Source organism: Rhyacophila brunnea, unplaced genomic scaffold (genome assembly GCF_057557595.1).
Source record: "Rhyacophila brunnea isolate RB1 unplaced genomic scaffold, BYU_Rbru_1.0 scaffold_8, whole genome shotgun sequence".
NCBI classification, from domain to species: Eukaryota; Metazoa; Arthropoda; class Insecta; order Trichoptera; family Rhyacophilidae; genus Rhyacophila; species Rhyacophila brunnea.
Window position 1 is genome coordinate 29398686 of NW_028233350.1, and position 21570 is coordinate 29420255.

The window sequence follows — 21570 nt, forward strand, 5'->3', positions numbered from 1 at the left end:
TATTATTCAAACAAATTCATCTGTTGTGTTAAGCGTCAATTACATAGAGCTTCTCTACGAGCTGTTTGTTGGCGAATTTACAATCTGCCTGTAAAGTCGCCCAGTGTAATCATCGAACAAGCAGGTTGTAAACACTCTACCGAGAAAAGTTGAACGCCGGTCAACTTTACACGCTACACGCCGGCGTGTGGGCCTACTGCGTCTGCGCAGTAGCAACCTCCCGGTAAAAAAACGAACTACGTTCTGTCAAAATAGTCACTGGCTTGTGGCTTCTCAGCGAATGGAAAGTTTTGTGTGTAATCATCAAATCGCAGTAGCTGAATCGCCTGCTTTTAAATTTGCCAACAAACAGCTCGTAAAGAAGCTCAATGTAATTGACGCTTTAGTAAAGCGAGAATTTCACAGACGGCGTTGTAATGATGCCATTCTAACAGCACAGACGCTAGGCAGCTTGATTTAAATGGCATGGAATGACTTCCGATTCAAGATATTCTGACAGACTAAGATCAATCTGTTCTCAAGAGAATATCCACAGAGTTTCCAAAAGTGTACCTAGCTAAAGATGTGGAAATATCAAGACATGCTGCACAATTAGGCATTTCTGAGTGCAATCTGCAGAGATTTTTGAAGTATGGTTTGTATCTTTTTCCATTCAAGTACAGATAACAGACGATACAGCCAGTGCAACAATTGCTGCCTAGAGACTGCATTCAGCGCCTGGAGTACTGTAACACCTTATTGTACCTCACTGTTAAATTCACCATTTTAGTGAAAAAATCACCTTCATCTTAGTGAACATGTCAATATGCAATCCAGCCAATTTTGCTGAACTGAAAATCAAATAATAATAATTAATGAGATTACACAGTTGTATCTTGCCAAAATTACTATATGGTTTGGCATTTGAGAAAAAATGGTCTTTGATCCATATTTCTTTACGAACCAAAATCATGTCACGGAAAAAATCAATGGTGAACACTACAGGTGAATGATTGAAAACTTTTTGGATATCCCACATGGAAGAACTAGGAATGGACAATACGGCACACACTGAGAGGCAAACAATAGAAATTTTAAGAGTTATTCCCTGGCTGTTGAATTTAACATTATGGTGACCTGCTCTCGCCACAAAGATCACACGATTTGGCAACCACAGATTTCAAATAATGAAATATAACCGTGAAACCATCGTTTCACTCACAGTTTTCCGGTCCTATGTAATCGTTGGTGGAACTTGATATTTAAGAGTACATGTTGATTTCACTGTGCGGCTTAATATGTACATAGGCATTAGAGCACCGGGACAAGTGGGCGCCTCACTGTCGAATGATGAAATAACGTTCATTAATGAAATAAATGGATGTTCGTTACGATTTGATACAGAAAGTAGACGAGGAAGTTTAATAGGTTTCTATCTACTAATTAGTAGTTTTAATTCATTTTGCTCTTAACATAATGTTTTATATTGCGGATTGAGAATTAGTATGCCCGACGCTTCATATATAAATAAAAAAATTCTCTTGTTGTTGGAACTTAAACATAATATGTATAATTAAATCATTATTTATGTGTGCATATTTAAATTCTCACCAAGTATTAAATAATATAATAATATATAAGTATTACATAATATGTAAATATACATATTAAAAGTACCTATAATTTTCGAACGTCAATTTATTTTCGAATTACTTTGGATTGTGTAGGGTACAGTTGTCCCGGCGCCAATTCGTCTCAGACCCGGCATTAGGTACTGTTTTTTAAATAAAATAACCTATATCAGGACATTTTTAAGAAGTAGGGATCTTATACGGTGAGAAAAACGGAAATGAAGAATCTTTAATACAAGGGGATGATGATGGGCAATTAAGAGACATTTTTCACACATTTTTTGTAATACTATCAATAGACAACATTAACATTTCATCAATACTTTTTTGGTTAGATAATCTACTTTAGCATCAGGTTCAGTCATATGCATTGAGAACCAAAGACCTGGTGATAATTCCACAACTATGTAACCCAATTGTTCCAAGTGACGAATACATGATTGAGTTGGGCCACTGTTTTCTAAAACAATGTGTGGTTCTGATCCATTATCTCTTTTTCCGTTATAAATTTTAAAAAAGGAATTATTATCATCCATCAAAAGAATTGCAATCCTGGAAAAAAACAAATGTTGCATATTATTATTGAAGCTTCTTCTTCTTGAGGCTCTCTTTTTATCTATCTATCTATGGTACAGTCGGACAAACTGATCTTTAGAATGGACTGAAATAGATCTACGCACTTAAGAAATTTTAACAATGCCATGTTGAATGTCATTCCGAATGTGGCTCCTCTATCTCTATCTAAGTGGCCATTAATAGACTGAAACCGTATGCGGTTTAGAACCGTGTGCCATACTAAACTTATGATTTCTGTTCATGAAAATATATTTTCACTATGTTTGTAAGTGTATGGTATCATAAACGTATACGATCAGAAGCATACTTTGTGAAAATATATTTCCATGAACAGAAATCATAAGTATAGTATGGCACACGGTTCTAAACTGCATACTTTTTCAGTCTATGGATGGCCTCTTCGCTTAGATAAGCAGATACGGATAAGTTTGTGGTGCTGTATGTCAGTGCTCCGCAACTGGTGTGCCACGTCATGCTCTGATAAATTGGAAGGATTCAAAAATAAACACGAACTTTGGCAGGAGTTAAAACAAGGATCCCTACAAAATGTACCAAAGGACCTACCAGACCATCATTGAAAACGAGCAATTAATTTTGGATCCGGCTTAAAAACATTTAACTTTGCTGCAAAAGAAATTTCATCATTATTTTCATACAATCAATACGACTGGATTCGAAACACTTTTGCAACCAATGCCGAAAATTCTATAGAAGCGCTTTCCCTATAAATTCGAGAGGAATTTGTTGAATTGAGGAATGACGGAACGCTAAAACTGATTTTCGCCAAAGATTCTGTTTGACTATTTTCTGGATTTCAGTTAATAAAGAATATCCTCGGATATCCGACAAGGCTATCGCAGTTCAGCTTTCATTTTCTACGACATATCTAGGTGAGTAAAGTTTTTCAACTCAAGTTATAATTAAAAATGATCAGCAGTCGTACTTGAGGGGTCTTGACCAAGAACTTCAGGTTGCTCTTTCAAATATCAAGCCGAAATATAAAAAAACTTTTACGTTCATTGAAACAAGCTCAGGTATCACATCAATTAGTTATTATATTGATAATACAAATACATGGAAATATGTACATTTAGTTCTTCCTCATGTGATATGTATATTTAATTATTTATCATATTATAAAAAAACATAAACCAATGTAATTTTGGTGCATGGCCCACAGGCTTAAGAGGGGCGGCAGCGTGGCAGGTCAACCAGGTAAGTGAGATAAACACAAATTACAAATTTGCTCTAATGGTAAAAAAAAGTCGTCTGCATTTTACTACGCTGGTATTAATATTTTAAAATATCCGATTGTGGGATGCTATTTTTTATTATTGTGTCAAAACTCGACAACTAATAATTATTCTTAACCCGACAACCAACCATAATTCAAGTGGTTGTATTAATAAATACAAAAAATCACTAAACATACAATTAATTTTACCTCGAACACCATTTGGAAAATGTTAAATGCCATAGTTTGAAGCCAATTTAATCATTAGCATTAGTAACATTTTTTTGAGCTGCTCCATTGTAAATAAGAGTCGAATCTAAATATCATGTTTTTCTTAAACATCTTTGGGTAAAAGAAGTATCACCTTTTTTTCTACTAGGAGTTTTGGCATCATATTGTAATATGAGGTTAAAAATAAAATTTTATGTCTAACAATTATAACAATAATAAGGTAGTATGCAGTAAATTTATTACTTGGTCTTAGCTTCCATTTTGAGAGGATTTAATAAAGTTATAGGAGCATCTCTTTCATCCAATTGTAGCATGAAGTCAACTCGGTAGCCATAAGATGTGTAGTGTGGGTAAGTTAGGCAGCTGTCCAGGTTTAGTGAATTCTTCAGAGTCTCAAGAACATCGTCATGGAAAGCAGATAGTTTTGTTGGTGCTAAAACACAAATAACAAAATATTATAATAATTGTTTGAATAGGTAAACTCCTTCAGCGGTGAAGTAATGTGGTGTGAAGTAGGGCGATGGTACTGTTTTATTCGCAACTCATTGGGTGCATTCACCAGATAATCGATAGGCTACATAATAATTTGTTTACTGATTCAGATTTCTCCCAGACGAGTAGAACATTGAGAGTTGACAGCTTTAAATACCCTGGGGTGTACATCACTGGAGATGGTACTTCGCAAAGAGAGTTTACTATCTGAAGGATAATGGCTGGATCAACATTCAACTCAATGAAGAATGCCTGATATTGACGGCTGCATTCGGTTAAAAGTATATGCCGCCTGTTCGATTTTGATGCATGCATTCGGTAGTGAGTGATGGCACCAGCTTACGAAGGGCCAGAGCAACCATGTATTGAGCTTCAAGTGAATACCGAGTGTTTTTCAAACTAATCAGTTGGCGGTGTCCAGGAAGGACACTAGACACCATCCACGGGGTGTATACAGCGGTGCTATGAGATGCTGGCATGATTGAGCGACAGAGATTCTTAGAGGCACCGTTTCGTGCTCTAATTAGTGAACATTGACTAAAAAGAAGTATGTTTTCCTTTGAGGTTATTTTTCATAAAGGTTTTGTGTTATAAACAAACCGACACCTCCTACGTATACTAGTGTAACTAACAAAATGACGTTTTTCACTTTTTTTCATTTTTCGTATCCATAGTATGTATTACATATGATGCAATTTACAGAATTTCAAAATTCGTATTATATGTGCGATTTTCAAGCATTGCATATTATTGTATCTCAAATTTCTTGAAATTTTTCCGACGTGAAGTATGGTAACGTATTTAGCAATACTATACGCGGGAAACGCGCGGAGATCTTGCCGCGCGGGTGTATTGTTACTGCTAATTACGATACTTCACTTCGGACGGGAGGTGACACACCGCTACCACTGTGAACTTTCGGTTATATTGTATTTTTGTATGGTTTGGTAAATATTAAATACCATAATGAAGAGATCTAGACAATGTCAATAAATATTGCGCAATATATCCGCCCCTACAGGACTTTAGTGTCAAGAATACAAAAATTGATAGAAAATCTATGTGTGCACAAAAATGTGTGATTAGGCCAGATGGGACAATTAATAGTAAAGCGTATAATATTATAGAAACGGATAATAATAGTAAAACAACAATGGACGAAATAAATTCTACCCAGGGAAACTGTGACTTTATGATTCAAGGTAAGTTAATATTTTTAATCTTTTTCTCGTATGACAACAAAAAGTATCGTAAGTTATACTTACCATTGTCTACGTCATTTCATTACTTGTAACTATTATTGTATGTAATATTTACCATATATTACGTCGGAAAAAACTGAAAAAAAATATTGTATCTATCACGTATAATTTACGTCGTGCTTATTTTAGTAAAATAAATTGTATGTAGTACTTATCATATTATACGGCGACATACAATTTTAGTTGCAACATTATACGCGTGATAACTTTTATAAATTCATGTTTATTTAGTTGTTTTGCTTTTTACAGAGTCATCACTGCCTTCAGGTGCTGATTAAAATATGATAATGGAACTTTTAGACATTATTTGTGACGATGATGAGACTAGTGCCAGCGTTGCTGATACAAACAGACTACATTCTCTCGAAAAGATTAACAGTAAAAGTAATTGGATATATTATAAAATATAGAGCTATTTTTGTGAAAAATCACCTCAAGAGGTGCTGTTATCATAAACTATGAGATTTATAATGCTTTATAATCATTTTTTTTTTAAAACCTCAATTATAATGGTTAAGGTTTCGGGTGATCGAAATAAAAGTGGTAATATGTTGCTAAATTAGCGATAAATGAAAAGCAACGCAGAGTTTTTACTGAAACTCAGTCGCGACGAAGTTTTACCATTAAATATCATCTGACGAAATATCAAAATGAAAATAACATGGAGCTGGTTAAGGTCTGCAAAAAAAGTTTCTAGCAACATTCTCTATTTGTGACCAATTCGTATTCACAGCTTTGGACAAGGTGGATAATGAAACCGCCGTTTTAACACCTGATCAACGAAGTCGACACAAAAATTGCAATGTTGTATTAACTGAAGATATGAATACCAGTGTTTCCGACCATGTTAAGTCCATCCAACCGGTCGAATCAGATTATGTTCGACAGCGATCAAGCAAACTTTACTTAGATGGCGACCTGGATTTTACCCATTTATTTAAACTATATAATGAATGGTATGAGCCCATAATATACACACATAAAGCTCAAACAGAAAGGCAGTATCAATCATTATTTATAATCAATAAAAATTTTAAATTGTTTTGTGTCACTATGTCCCTAAAAAGGACCAGTGTGACCAATGTCACATTTTCAAAAACTTACAAGTCTGAGTAGCATCCACGGAGCAACTCCCAGTTTATGGCAAGAACCTTGCTCGTCAGTTAAGATTATTTAATAAAAATGATGTTCAATCATTACACGGCAAAATTGTATCTGCGAATTTTGAATGCCCTTCACGGAAATTTGAGTAAGTACATTTTATTATAAACGTAAATTATCAGTTTGAAATTTCACAGTTTTTCAATTTACACAAAAGGTAGCTACATGATACATATAGCAGGAAGCTGAAGGCAAACGAGGTGCAAATGAGGACTCAAGTTGCTTACTTATTGTGGTCTATAAGCAAAAGAATTCAGGTTTTGCTCTAACAATATAGGCCAGAACAGAAATCGCATTGTTTATGACTTTAACATGACTGTATTTGGTCCATAAATACAATGTTAATGTAAAGCACACATTTTTGGAAAGGGGACGTACGCAAAATGAAGAGGACTGCGTTCAAGCCCTGATTGAAAGATGTTCAACAAACAAACAAATTTTTGCACCTCCAGAATGGTACTGTTTAGTTGGATGGACAAAACAAGAAGGAAAAACTGAGGATGTGGTAGAGATCAATCACGTAGTATGTTTGATTTCAGAGCTCTATTAAATTATCATATATGGACTAATACAAATTAATGTAAATCACAATGATCCGTTTAAGATTAATTACAAGTGCGACTTGTCCAGCACTGTCTACTCGACCATGGTCGTGAAAAGTAACACATAGCACACGCAACGAGAAACTTCATTTTCGGTAAAGGTTCTTTATTCACAAATATTGCCAATTCCAAAAGCTAAGACAGATGATTTACTGCATATGTGCAGCAATGGAATCATTCCTGAGCGTTATCTTGAGTTTTTCAGTAATTTTATACCTGTTAATACCTACCACTGAAATTCCACCAGCAGTTTCTGAGGAAGATTGATTTTATTATTTGTAAATACGAACACCTATAGCAAATTGTGTTTTTGTAGGATGAAAATAAAATCTGCTTAATAATTAATATGTCAGTGTAAAAAATCTCTTTTCGGTTGTATGTTTTAAATTGTGCATGCTTCTTTTTTCGCATCATATAATTGAAAATTAATTCCAAACTAAAAATATAGTTGCAGAATGATTTCTTTTTCAGTTTCACTTATATTTTAACCTGAAGTGCATCCTTCCACTTAATCACCCATTGTTATTCTCTTGTCTGATTTTCCTTTGATATTTGATATATTATTTAACCAAAAACGTTGGTTTTAAGTGATTGTAATTTTTTTTTTGCTTTTAATTTTATTTCAATATTTACATACTTCCTTGAATTGGATTTTTGATTGAAATTATTTCTTCTCTGTTTTTTTCTGTATGTTTAATTTTTATCATGTCATGAAAGTCTTAAATTTATTTAATGTTTTATTAAATGACAATAAAAGCAATTTTATATAGAGTATTTTTTCCAACCTACCTATCTGACGACCCATACCATAACTTTTAATTATTGTTATTACCGAATTATGATTTTAAATACGCAAAAAATCCTAAGTGAAGGATTGTATCTAACACATACAATATATTTCACCAAAACCATGACGACGTAAATTATGATAAGTATCACATACAACTAAATGCATGTAAGAGGTTCCGCCGTAAACTATTGTATGTGGTTTATACAATATTTGGATCAAATTCTTTTCCGCACTATAATATTGTAACTGAATTTTATGATTAACCACAGAAAATATTAGATATCCTTTAATGCAAAACAAATCTATTTATAATTTACAATTGACATCCCAAATTTGGTGCAAAACATTCAAAAGGTCGACTTACACCAAGCTTTTGTATCTTTAAACCGCTCTCCTGTAAAGTTGCGATTTTGAAGTTACAATACTCTACGTAGGAGGTGTCGAAACATTAGTATAAAGTTTGATGGTTTTGACAGAAAATTAGACTTAGTAGGAGTGGCGTCGAGCGAGAGAAACCGATGCAATAGGCTTAATGTAAGCATAGTCGAGAATAGTAACCGTAACAATAACAGGCTAATATTAATTAGGCAGAGCCTGTTGTTGTGTGCTTGTGAGGCACACTAGAAGAAATCGCCACGCACATGTTCAAGGTTAAATTGTTCTACTATTCTTCATGAGAGAGTATTGTCACAATTAATATAGTACCTAATATGTAGCGTGAATTTTGAATTTGACGGTTGCTACAAAATCAAATACTTATTATAGTTATGAAATCCTTATCCTAATGGCCCCATGAAGGCCGTGCGGCTTAAGCGTCAGCTTGTAATGTCGTGGGTCCCAGGTTCAAATCCTGGGTCTGGCAAGTACGCGTCAGCCGCTCGATGAAACACTTTTCTATTAATGTAATCTATTAAGTGATATTTCTTACTTAAAGCAATGACTTCTTCAATGTACTTCTCATGAAACCATGGCACTTGATATTGCGGAAATTCTAAACACACCGAGCGATTCAAATCCATTAATTTTTTTCTTACATTGGCAGGATAAGTTAACTGAAAAAACGAAAAATTATCAGTATTATTTTAACATAATGCTTAAGGCTTACTGCTGACTCAACTCGTTGCTGCCACATGCAGAGAATGCATTTATCGTGTTTATTAGGGATGTTTGCACAAGCTGCATTTGCTATGTCGAACACATGCAGCTCTCGCTTGATCTGTAGTCCCGGACACTCATTACTCTGATACTTGTGGTGAACATCTGCGCTGTAGCTGCAACCTGTGGCAACTAATGGTGGGTGTGCTCATCTATTGATGGTTACTATCTGTAAGTAAGGTTAACATACACCATCAATTGGTGGATACAAAAAATAATCTATTATTGCGTGCACATCTGGCAGTCTGATTCGTACCATCAAAAGGCCAGATGGGAAAAGGGATTAAATAGTAAAGAATTTATACTAGTGGTACACCTGTATTGTACAACCACAGCAGTCGAGTTGGTAGAGTAGCCGTCTATGAACCCGTGGGTCGCAGGTTCGAACCTAATAAATTTATGTTGTTTTTTTGTGTGTTTGATACAGTGCAAGGAGCCAATGGGTTGTTTGAATGGCTAACGACCAATTCTTGTAAAAATCTGTTAAGCTCCGCTTACAGCCAAGACACACGGTGCTGGAAATTCACACAAACCACAGCACCACAAAATCAAGATCTGCATTGTGCTGCTGCAGTTTTCCTTACCTTATCTTGTTCGCTCTGTACAATTTGATTTGTAATTTTATAAAAATACTTTATCGATAAAAAAACATTGTGACAATACTATATCTGGTTCTTTCACCATATGTAAACTTTTAATTTAGTTTGATTGTATGGTAATTTAAGAATGTAAAATATATTATTATTATATTACAGTATAACCTCGTTTTTACGTGCCCGGTATTCACGTTTTCCCGGCAATTGCGTGTAATTTTTTCGGTCCCGATGTATTTCAGTACATTTAATACCCACATTTACGTTTTTATTTCCCGCGATTTACGTCGGAAATATTAAAAATATGCGAGTTACGCGCGCTTCTGAAGAACTGTCTGATGAAGACGAGGTTGATATTCCAACAAAAGAAGAAGCAATGAGGTTCACCGAGGGTTTAAAAACCTACTTTACAAACTTTGCTGATATCCAAGATGACACTTTTAAATGTTTATATAGTAGAAAGAGAATTACATAACAAAAAGACAAAAATGCAACAAACTAGTATACACATGTACATGATTTTTTCAATAAAAATTTTAATTGAATGTTGTTTTTTAATAAAACGTTATTTTTTTAGAAACATAAAATTTTAATGTTCTTTTTTTCAATACCCCCCTTTTACATTTTCCCTCCAATTAGGTTTTTTTTTTCAGTCCCTTAAAAAACGTAGAATAGGGGTTATACTGTATATGTAATGCATTCCTCATACAAATTGGTATGAAAAACATATCGATTTTGATAAATGAGAACATACCTAGGTATGTAATTGTTTGTTGGTAATATTACCTTGGAATAACATTCAGCTATTTCATCATCAAGCCGTTCCATGAATTCTATAGAAAATATATACTTGACCAGAGTTTCAGGAAGATGGCCAAAGAAACAAAGCGCTAGACACGTTTGGATTAGAGACAACCCCGGCATAATGTCTTTGTCTCTGGAAAAAAGGATATTTCATAAAAAATTATAATTCAATATTAAAAATATAGGAATATGACTATATTATTTATATCAGTGGCGAAGGGTGGAGGTAGGCTGTTAAAATCCGACATAGATAGTCCACACTAAACTTTTTCAGTCATAATATGTATTTGATTTCATTGAACTGAGACTGCAATGTGCAGTGTTGGTTAGTTATTAAAAATCAATTGAACCTTGCCTAAGCCAAACCATAATAGTTTTGGTATGCTATGGACGATCTGACAAAAATAGTGCACACCTTTTCAGTTATACTTGTTTATTTTCGTTGAATTAAGAATAGCGATTACAAATGTGTTGTTTAATTTTTTAAATTTATTAGCCGTGGATAAACCAAACTATAATAGATAAAAAATATTCTTATATCTATAAAATATCCAAAATGATGTATGATTTAATGGCATAATTTTAGATATTTTATAAATATATCACTAGTTTTTGACAGTTATTTATTATGGCTTGGTTTACGCAGGGTTTAATTGGATTTTAAAAACTAACCCACATTGTCTGCTCATTGTAGTAACTACTTAGTTAAATGAAAACAAACACGCATGACTTGAAAAGTTTAGTGTCCACTTTTTATGTTGAATCTTAACAGTCTCCACCCTTCGCCAGTGATTTATATAGTATTTAAATAAATAATTACCTTTCAATAAGTCTTACTGTGGTATCAAGGAAGTCTATATTTTTAGGAGTGTATCCGGCAATATAACAAAGATGCAAAATTTTATGAGCTGTTTCACCAAGGATATTTTCATCTTGTGACACAGTATAACCAATTGCTCTTTCCATAAATGGAGGAATAATATAATTGCAATTAATAAAATTATACACAGAGTCCCTGATCGACCTGGATGTAAAACCACCTGTTATATGCAGATAGTTATCAAGCAATATGTGAAATTGTTCAGTATCATATCTTGCTTTTCTATTTATAAAGGTTTTGCATATAGTATTTAAAACAAGTAATGAGTTTTGTTCACACTTTAAATGCCTTGAAACACATTTGTCTAGTAAGCAGTTGAGACGGACTGGTACGTGATTAACATGATACAATTTGTGTAACTTACGAGTTGATTTCGTAAGTATCTGTAGACACCGAGACAAAACAAGGCAGTCGAGTATGTCCAATTGGTCGGACATGGTGTCTAACTTGTTCATTAGTTCATTGATCATATTGATTTCTGATAATGAATTCTTCCAGGACATTCCATATGAGAAAATAAAAGCGGACATGCGGGAAAATTTCCATGGCACTGTGCCGGGTACACCCTCTCGAATCGATTGAAGCATAAGAGTGATTAGTGTTTTTTCGAAATCGATATTCCTGTATATTCTATTTGAGTGATTGTTGAAAAACATGTATTTGTGACATATCCGGAGTATTAAATTATCTTCAATGGGTTTTGAATACAAGTTTTCTAGAGATTTCTTCCAAAACTTATCGTATATCTGATGGTTGGATGTTTTTAAAAACCTTAAAACTTTGTAAATGGCAGGGAGCGAGGTAGGAAAACAGATGTCTATTAAATCAAGGCACATTTTTTCAAAGATATTTCTGTTTTGAGGTACAGACGTTGTGGCTTGGCAAAATAGTAAATCCGGCATGAGGGTATACGCTAAGGCTGTATCGTCACTTTTAATTTCTTCCAATAGATGATTTGCTCGTTTCCGTATCATGTTCAGCATGTTTGCCGGCTCAAGATAAGATTGGAATGCCTAAAAACAATAAATACAATTAATTGACAATTTATTGATAATGGCAACACACTGGATATCATTCCGACAGCTACATATTCATTTAGATTAATTTCTGTGTTAATTGAGATAGCATTTATCGGAGAATTTCATTTTACATTAGGATTACAATATTATTAACTATTGCACTACATTCATTTTTATCTACAGTTTCAGTATAAAAAGCGATACAATTGAATTATGGATGTTTTAACTTCACCTTATGTAACACAATTATTTCTGCTGCGTTCATCGATTCAATTTTATTTTCAATAATACTGCAGATGGCTATGTTAAGCTTGGAGTTAGTTTTTAACCAATATGGTAGATTTAAAAACGCCACAACCTGTAAAAGTTAAATAAATTAAAATAAATATCACATAATTTAACAAAAATTACAACCAGCAATGTGAATGCCCAATTTATGGCACAGAGAGAAAAATAATCAGCTTGGAGAGGCCTTCATTCAGCGACGATTAAGATGAATTCCGATATATATATTTTAAATATTTTTGGGTAAATTAGAAGGGTGCTAATTAAATCTGTCAGTTCGACATTTTATTTTTCACTTAATTTTGTGAGGATAGTTTTATTTTTCGGATATTTATCAGATTGCTGCAGTGACCACAATATACATTTTATTTTTTTGATGCAGTGTGAACCCACCAATTATTTGGTCAAATGACTTGCTTTTCCCTCCACCACCCGCCAAGTCTCCACACCCGTTATGCAGGCGTATACTGTGGCGTAACGAACGATAGGCGCTGTTCAAATTTGTGCCGAAAGTGTCCCAGGAGCAACTTCCCAAGACCTTGGTTGGCGTGCACTAGAGTGTGCGTGATCCCTAATTCCATATAATGTATTACGGTCAATTCTCGATGAGAAAAGACCTTCTCGCTTGCCGTATAATGCCGCAAACTTTTTAAAAGCTGAGAAATTTTCCCTCGTAGATACCAAGTCGCAATGGCCGACCGGTCCAACTGAGGGTCGGACCGACTTGAGAAGCTCTTCCCTTTCAACCGACATTTAGGGACACTCCCAGAGGATGTGATCGGCATCCTGCAATTCGCCACATAAGCAAGTCGGAGATTCTATTAGGCCAAGCTGACAGAGCTTGGAGGCAAAACCACCGTGTCCGGTTAAGAACTGAGAAGTCCAATGGTCTGGAGTCAATCTGGTTATCTCCATGTGCCACTTAATATTAGGAAAGAACAAATGCGTTTGTCTGCCCTTGGAAGAAGTGGTCCATCGCCCCTGCCACATACGCCAGGTCGCGTACAATAACTTTTCGAGCGCACCGGCTCATGGATCCAAGACCTAAAGGCGGCGATATAAAGATACCGCCAACCTCCGCCCCCAGACCCCCAAGCAAGGCGGTCGTGGCACCACGGACCTGAATGTGCAGGTCTAACGGAAGCACTCCAGCAAGGACAGGCAACGCGTCGGTAGAAGTCGTCTTATAAGCCTTAGTGAGGGCAAGTAATGCTGAGCGTTGACCGCTGAGAAGAGTTTTCCGGATGGACAATAACTTACATCTATGATACCACATGCTGGCGGCATATCCAGCGATATTCATAAAGATTGCATCATAAGCTATTTTAAGAGATCTGAACTTAAGACCCCAATTACTTCCAGTAAGCCAGGAGACCCGATGGTAAGCTGCTTTGGCTTTAGCCACCGAAGTTTTGGCGTGGTGCATAAATGATAATTTGTCATCCAATAAAATGCCTAGATATGTAACCTTATCTTTGACTTTAACTAAAGTACTACCCATACGGATGGTGGGCGACCTTGAAGTGAGGTTGGCTGCTCCCTTGAGGATGGATTCTGTTTTATGCGGAGAAAAAGTGAGTTTGTTAGTAAAACCCCAGGTCATAATGGTTTCCAAAGCCTCGTTAGCAGCTAGCTCAAGACCATTGCGGCTGTTCGCACTCACAAGGAGAAGCGCGTCATCCGCATAGGCAATAATACTACAATCGTTTGGAAGCGTGATCGACAGGAGGTCATCAAAAAGGATATTCCATAGAAGGGGTACAAGAACTGATCCCTATTGTGGATTTCCTAGATATTATTGTATTGCCAGTATCATATAATATAGATCTGTCACTGAAATAATTTTGGATTAGTGCATATATGTCTCCCGGTACACGTTTTAATCGAAGTTTACACAATATTAATGGCCAGGAAGCACTGTCGAAGGCACCCGCTATGTCTAAAAGAATGCCTAGTACGTATTTACTTGTTGCTGTTTCAGTGTAGTTGATAACTTTTCGAATCGCGTCCTCAGTGGATTTACCCGGCCTGAAACCATATTGGTTCGGGGAGAGTGAGTGAGGTGAGTCTCAAGTCGTGTGCACATAAGACGCTCCAGTACCTTGCTGAATGTAGGCAAGAGTGTCAGAGGGCGGTAGGCCTTAGGGTCAGAGGGAGGGCGGCTACCGGCTTTAGGGATTATCCTAAGTATTCCCGTTTTCCAGCAATCTGGAAAAATACCACTGGAAAAGCATTCGGAAAAAAGAGACGTTATTTCTGGCGCTGCAACAGCCCAAACATGCTTGGCCATCAAATTGTCAATACAATCATGGCCAGGTGCTTTCCCAGCGAGAAGGCTTTGAAAAATGCCACCAATTTCATGCTCGGATGGCAATGGCAAAGAGGTGACTTGGTATGGGAGCGCTGCTACAAAACGGGCTTGCTGAAGAATCGTATCATCCGTGGAAGGATCATCCTGTGGTATGAGGGCATCAAGTAATAGCGTGGCTGTTTCAAGCTGCGTAGTGGTGAATCCACGACCTAGAGGACGCTCAATGCCACTAACGATCTTGGTTGGGCGAAGTCCAATCTTAATCGCGCGATACGGTGGACCCCAGGGGTCCGAGCCACCCTCAGTAGTGACAAAGTCGCGCCAGTGATCCTTTTTTGCTTGGAGAATGGCGTCCTTGTATTTACGTCTGGTACATCTGTGTGCTGAAGCCAGCAGTTCAATGGTATGCGGTGGTAGTCTGGAGCGGTGCGCAGATTGGAGTCGCCGCCTAGCTTTTTTGTTGAGTGCTCGGAGATCAGAGATGTGTTCCGTCCACCAGGCTGGTAGGCCTGGAGGTTTGGGATTGCAACGACCCAAAGAGGATGACTAATAACTAGACTAATAACTTTTTTTTAAATATAACTTCCGTACTGTGGCGAGGGGTGGAGGAAGACTGGTAAGATTCGACATAAATAGTGCACACTAAACTTTGACAGCATACTTATTTGTTTTCATTGAACTAAGAATTTGCAGATGGTGCTGGTTAGTTTTTAAAATTCAATTAAACCCTTATTTTCTGCCTTTAAATCAGCGATTTCCAAACTGGGAGGCGTGGAGTGTTGCAAAGGGAGGCGCGGAAAGTTTAACACAATTAATGTAGCCACAGGTTTTCAGTTTGCAAATGCATATTTTATAAAACGGCCGCTAGTTATAAACTACATAAAAAAAACAGTCCTATAAAAGGTTGTTTGCAAACCTGTTTGAAAATATGGAGAATAATTTTATAATACCTCATTTCTATACTATTGTGAAGCGCACCGGCTATATTGTGAAAAAATGAAATAAAAGGGTGAATTCATAATGTTGAAATTTGAGGCAAATTTGTTTAGGAACGATAATTTTGTTGTTGAACATGTCTATTTCGTTGAAATTTAAAAAAAATTGAGTGAATAAATCAATGCAAGGACCACGAATGCATTCCCTGATTTAAAAAGACAAAGTGAAGGTATTCATAAAAAATTGGAGCTTTGGAAATCAAAATTACAAAAAAAATAAGTTTGCCATGTTTCCACTAAATAATTTCTGTGCCAGGTATCTTGAAGCAAACAAAAATCTATTTACTGAGTTCTTGGTTAGTTTGCTAATGCACCTTTCACATTATTTTATTAATAGTAAAAAAAGGCGCTGCTTTGTTTCAGGGGTATTAAATATTTTAAATATGTGGTTGTGCGTTGCAATTTGATGTGATACCTATATGATGATTGATATTATAGTTAAATGATAACCCCCGTGTATAATTTAGGAAACACTACATTAGAGCACCACACTGCCCTTAACCTCGGCGATAGGTAGGTGGGCCGCCAAAGATCCTGGCCTGGGGGCCTGCTTCAGGATGTGGGTCCATGATAGAATACATTTGTCAATGAACGATGATGAATTTGGATTGACTACTATTGAAATTGGTTGTGTGTAATGCGCATGAAAAACAAATTAATTTAAAAATGAATATAAAGTAGTAAAACCTTGTTTATTTTTATATATTTTTTTTTTCATTTTTATATTAATACATTGTTGACTATTTAAAAAGGTGTTTGTATTATTTAATGAAATAAAGGGGGGGAGGCACCAAGATTAGATTTTTTTAAAAGGGAGGTGTAGTACCATAAAGTTTGGAAACCACTGCTTTAAATCATGCTTTGATTTTTTATTTTGGTTGATTTACAATTTTACGTCATTATTCATCGTAATGTTCAAATTAATGGTAAATTGCATAAAAAACTTTTTGAATTGTAACACTAATGCAAGATGTATTTATTATCTAAGGCCTAACGTTTGAGTTACGCGCCGCTCAACGCTCCACCAAACGCGCGTACGCTGTACGAGTACTAAGTGCAGCCTTGATGAACAAAGAGCAGTAAATGTGCATCTGCAATGCGAAATGACTTTGTGACCTTTTTCCAGGTTCACTTTCGTATATTTTGAAAGCCCATTTGAATAGAGGATTTCCTTCAACATCGTTGTGTAGCATATTATACACTTTTGGGTTTAAACCTGAATTAAAAGTACAATATTAGATACTTCACAAACCTTTAGGATTGTGTCTTTGTCATTTACTGTAAATATATTGGTTTCTATGAATTCCCACGTTTTACTTCTATAAGCATCCATTGTAGATTCGGATATTAAAATATGAGTTTTATCAAAACATGCTGTGATTAGTCTCAATTCTTCCACCGCCTTACAATTTTCTAAAAAAATAAAAGAAGAATTAAATATTCAGTAGAAAAAAAATACTATGTAAATTTTTCAGATAACAATAATTTTAAAGAATAATTTTTGTTGTGTTTTATTTGGTGTTCATTTCATTCATTGAATAAAAAATATTTTTATTGCAATCTATTCGGTATTTTTTTTTAATTGGCATGTTTCTGAAATGTTACCGAAAATTATGTGTATTTAATATTAATTTTAAAGGAGAAAATAGTAGAAAACCTGGAGCAGTCAAAATTTTCTGCACTCCAATTTTGCTCCAGGCCCAGACAAAACCCATTGTTCAACTGTTCCATTTCGGGAGTCTGCTCCAAAGCCATGTTAGTGACATCAAACCAAAAATATCAATCACCCCAAAACAAATTTTAATATTTTAATTTAGTGTATTTTTTGAACTAGGGCGGAATTTTAAAAAACTATTCTTCTTATTGCTATAGATCAGCGCTGTCCAACTGGCGGCCCGCCGAACTTGTTTTGCGACCCGCAAGCTGTACAGCAAATTTTTCATCAAACATTGGGGAGCAAAACTTTGTCAGAATTAATATTTGACATGAAATGTCCGGTGAAAGAAAATATAAAATTGTGTTCAGAATTACCCATCATAAATTAAAATATGAAAACATTTCATTATAATACTAAATATTAAATTTTGGATATAGAAAAATACCCAAAATTAAGAGATTTTTGACTTCAAATCATTTCTATGTTCGAGTAGTAGATATATCTGCGAGCGTGCCTTCTCTGACATGAAATACATAGAATCAAAATATAGAAACAGCTTGAAGGACTCCATGCTTGAAAATATAAATAGACTTGCCACAACAAAAATGTTGAAATTGACATAAAAAAAATTGTTGCTCAACAACTAAGGCCACAATGCTCCCATTAAATAACTTATAAGTACGTATAAGTATAATCTTTGTTTTGTAAACGTAATTAATTTATGATGTATAATTTTTTTTTACAAAAACAAAATTAAATAATATTATTGTTTTTATTATTTCTAGTTGTGTTATTTTTGATTTTTTTTTGTATAAAAAAATGACTATTGAATTGACATAAACTGACTTTTCATTTCTATCCTCTTTGGCCCCGAAATGTTTGCTAAAGAAAAAATGGCCCGCGGCCTAAAAGAAGTTGGACAGCGCTGCTATAATTGATTTTTATTCGGTGAAAAGATAATTCACTTTAGCCGATTCACCGCGCACAATTCACCATGAGGACAATTCAACTAGAGATTTTATAAAAATATTTTAGTTTTTATTACGCGATAGTCAAAATTTATAAAAATACCGAAGCGATAGTAAACCATTGTCCTGTTTTATTAATAAAAATGTGTTTTTAAACAGATTTTAATTTAAAATATTATGGCTCCAAATTGTTTAATGCGCAACGCGGCTTTAAATAAAAATTTTGAGAAGGAATAGTACTTACACATTTTTTTTATAAATTTCATTACTTTAAAACTAATAAAATTGCCCTCAAGGAATTTTGTCAGTAAATGTGCCGCACAGGTGGACATGAGATTTTACAACTTTCTTTTTACACCAAACCAAGCCTAACATAACCTAATCTAACCTACCCCAACCTAATATTACCTCACATAATCTTAGTTTGTGATAATGGTGTATCAAAATGTATGAAAATTTCAAATTTCCAATTAACGATTATTGGATCGAAGTATACTAACTCAATCAAGTTGGAATGGTCATGACAGCTATTAATATTATTATGTTTTTCGTTAAATTTGTGGCCACTGAGGAGAAGTTTTTTAAAAATTTAGAAATACTTAATTATTTTCAGTACTTGCCTAAATAAGATTCAATGAGTGGCATTGTTTCTTTCACAGAAAGAATAAATTTCAAATTGTCTCTGACGCCGATGGATGCAGTATACCTTGCCAAGTCATATAATGTCCAATCGCTCGGAGAATACTTTAATTTGTCATCGCAGAGGCTCATGAGGGTGCTGAACACTTTGCTGTCCGTACCGAAGCCCATTTTACCCAAATATAAAACACAATGAGACAGTTCCTCAATATTAAATGCATGACAGTAAGTTTCGATAAGTTTTAAGAGATGATGAAACTCGTCATGCGATTTTAATCGGTTTACATATTCCATTACCATGTTTACTGGGCTCATTTTCACGTCATACTTTCCCAAATTATTTACATACGATTCACTAAATATCTTTTGCATGTCCCATAAAATCAATACAGTTTTAATAATGTGGTAATGCTCTAAATGGTTAGATGATTCCCTCAAGACGTTGAATACTTCTTGGATTGAAAAACATTTATTCAATTTATCAATAATGGGGTCGTTTAAATTTGAATATAATTGCGTTGGTTCAGTTTTAATAAATTCTACAGGGCCCAAATCGTTTTCGACAAAATCAACATCTCTATCATCAAGCAAAAGAGAACAACTAGTAGTGAGAAACTTTTTCACAGCATAATTAACCTCTCTAATGGGTTTGTGGAAACATTTCGATAGATGTTTATAATTTCCTGAAATTGGAAGAGATGTTTTTGATACACTCGACAAATTTTTCACTGCGATATTTAAAAACGTTCGGGTATTTCTAGTTGTATACAATAAAGACTTGTAAACATTAGTCATTTTAAACGATTATTTATCGAGAGTTGACGACATTAATATTAATATACACGGCATTTATGTAAACATAACCGCAAAATATTATAACCTAACTTTAATGTTTAACATAACATTTGAAACGTCAAACGGTTAAAGTATGGCCAAAGTCATAGACTAATTCCTTTCTAGTCTATGAATTTCATATATTTATATTTGTATGAATATACTGAAATGAAAGGAGTTTTACCTACCAATAAAACTCTTATTATTCATGTTGACTTTGAAGTCCTTGAGATAGGGTTTGCTCTTCCTTTTCCGCGTGAGGAGTTATTTTACTAATTTATCCCATTTCTTGTCGTTGGTCATTCCCCTTTCTTGCAATACTCAAACCCGCGTCCTCAAACAACTTTTTATACGGTGAGGGTAAGTGCGGCATATAAATTGATTAGATGAATTTTAAGCTGATGTTGAACTTTAAACGATTGTATTATCTTTTCGAAATTTTTATTGACTGTTCACCAATAATCTCTTTTTCGACTACCATATTCATAAGATGTAGATGTTGCATGATTATTTATAATAAAAACGTTTTATGAAAACAAGGCGAGTAGACGCTCTTAACCCCGCATTTGGGGTAACTGCATCTAGTTAAATTATTTCTCATAATTATTACCAGTCAAAAAATATATCAACCTCAGGATAATATAATATTTTAAATAAAATCAAAAAAGTTGGGTAAGTGCGGCATATGTAGCACTAGTGATGTGACTGTGGTAAAATAAAATAGGTAACTCGTTATTTTTTTTAAATATTTTATTTGCTGAATAATTTGATATTATGTACAATGTAAAATTCAACATGTTCACAGTACATAATATGTTATAAAAAATGTTCTTTTCGATTTTTATTGTACCTAATTACACATGGTTGCCACCATCAAAACGCATTTTAAATATAATTTCTCCCCTTCGTCCTGTAGTAGGTGTCGGTAGTACCGAAATTATATGCTCGTGACCAATTTCGTTTATATCCTCTACTTTAGGGTATGAAAAATTATTGGGCCTCACATGCGATCCGTTTAAAAAAAATTGGTTAGGTACATGTTCAAACACGCGCGTTAACATCATTTTACTCCCTACTTCAATTATAGTTTGTCAATTTATGGCTACGGCCGTATGTTGTGGCTTAACCATTGGGGAATGCCAAAAGAAATGGCGTATTTCAAAAAAAACACTACATTATTATTAGGTCAATAATTATTATAAAGCAATCATTATCCGTAGGATGTTTATTACACTTGAATGGTCAAAGACATAGCTTATGATTAGTATCTTTAGAATTATATTCAAATGTGTAAATTTTGCCCATTTTTTGAATAATAAAATGCCTAATTCTTGGCAAATTTGGGATGACAGAGATTATTAATATAATTTTTTATCGTAAATATTTCACTATAATAATGTCGATATAAATTGAAGATCTTGGCATAAAAACAGCAAATGTCACAAAACACTTTTTTTTCAGGAGAGGGTAAA

The 21570-nt window shown here is 34.7% G+C and overlaps 1 protein-coding gene across 1 annotated transcript; it reads right to left on the reverse strand.

Moving 5' to 3' along the window:
* Window positions 1-1660: 1660 nt before the first annotated feature.
* LOC147064119 (FAST kinase domain-containing protein 1, mitochondrial) lies at window positions 1661-20194 on the reverse strand. Its single transcript, XM_085958553.1, has 8 exons — window positions 19246-20194; window positions 17253-17413; window positions 12642-12767; window positions 11331-12403; window positions 10493-10643; window positions 8887-9010; window positions 3895-4084; window positions 1661-2162 (listed from the first exon to the last, which is right to left on the reverse strand). Exons 1-8 carry the CDS (start codon window positions 20057-20059, stop codon window positions 1916-1918), a joined length of 2886 nt encoding a protein of 961 aa, XP_085814679.1. The 5' UTR covers window positions 20060-20194; the 3' UTR covers window positions 1661-1915.
* Between the last annotated feature and the right edge of the window lie 1376 nt (window positions 20195-21570).

Bases quoted from the DNA above. Each gene is read 5' to 3' on its own strand.
- LOC147064119 (XM_085958553.1), bottom strand. From the start codon at position 20,059: ATGACTAATGTTTACAAGTCTTTATTGTATACAACTAGAAATACCCGA. The intron at 12,768-17,252 runs GTTTGTGAAGTA...TAACTTTTACAG, and splicing joins ACAAAGACACAATCCTAAAG to GTTGTGGCGTTTTTAAATCT. The intron at 2,163-3,894 runs GTAATAAATTTA...GTTTTTTTCCAG, and splicing joins AAAATGGAAGCTAAGACCAA to GATTGCAATTCTTTTGATGG.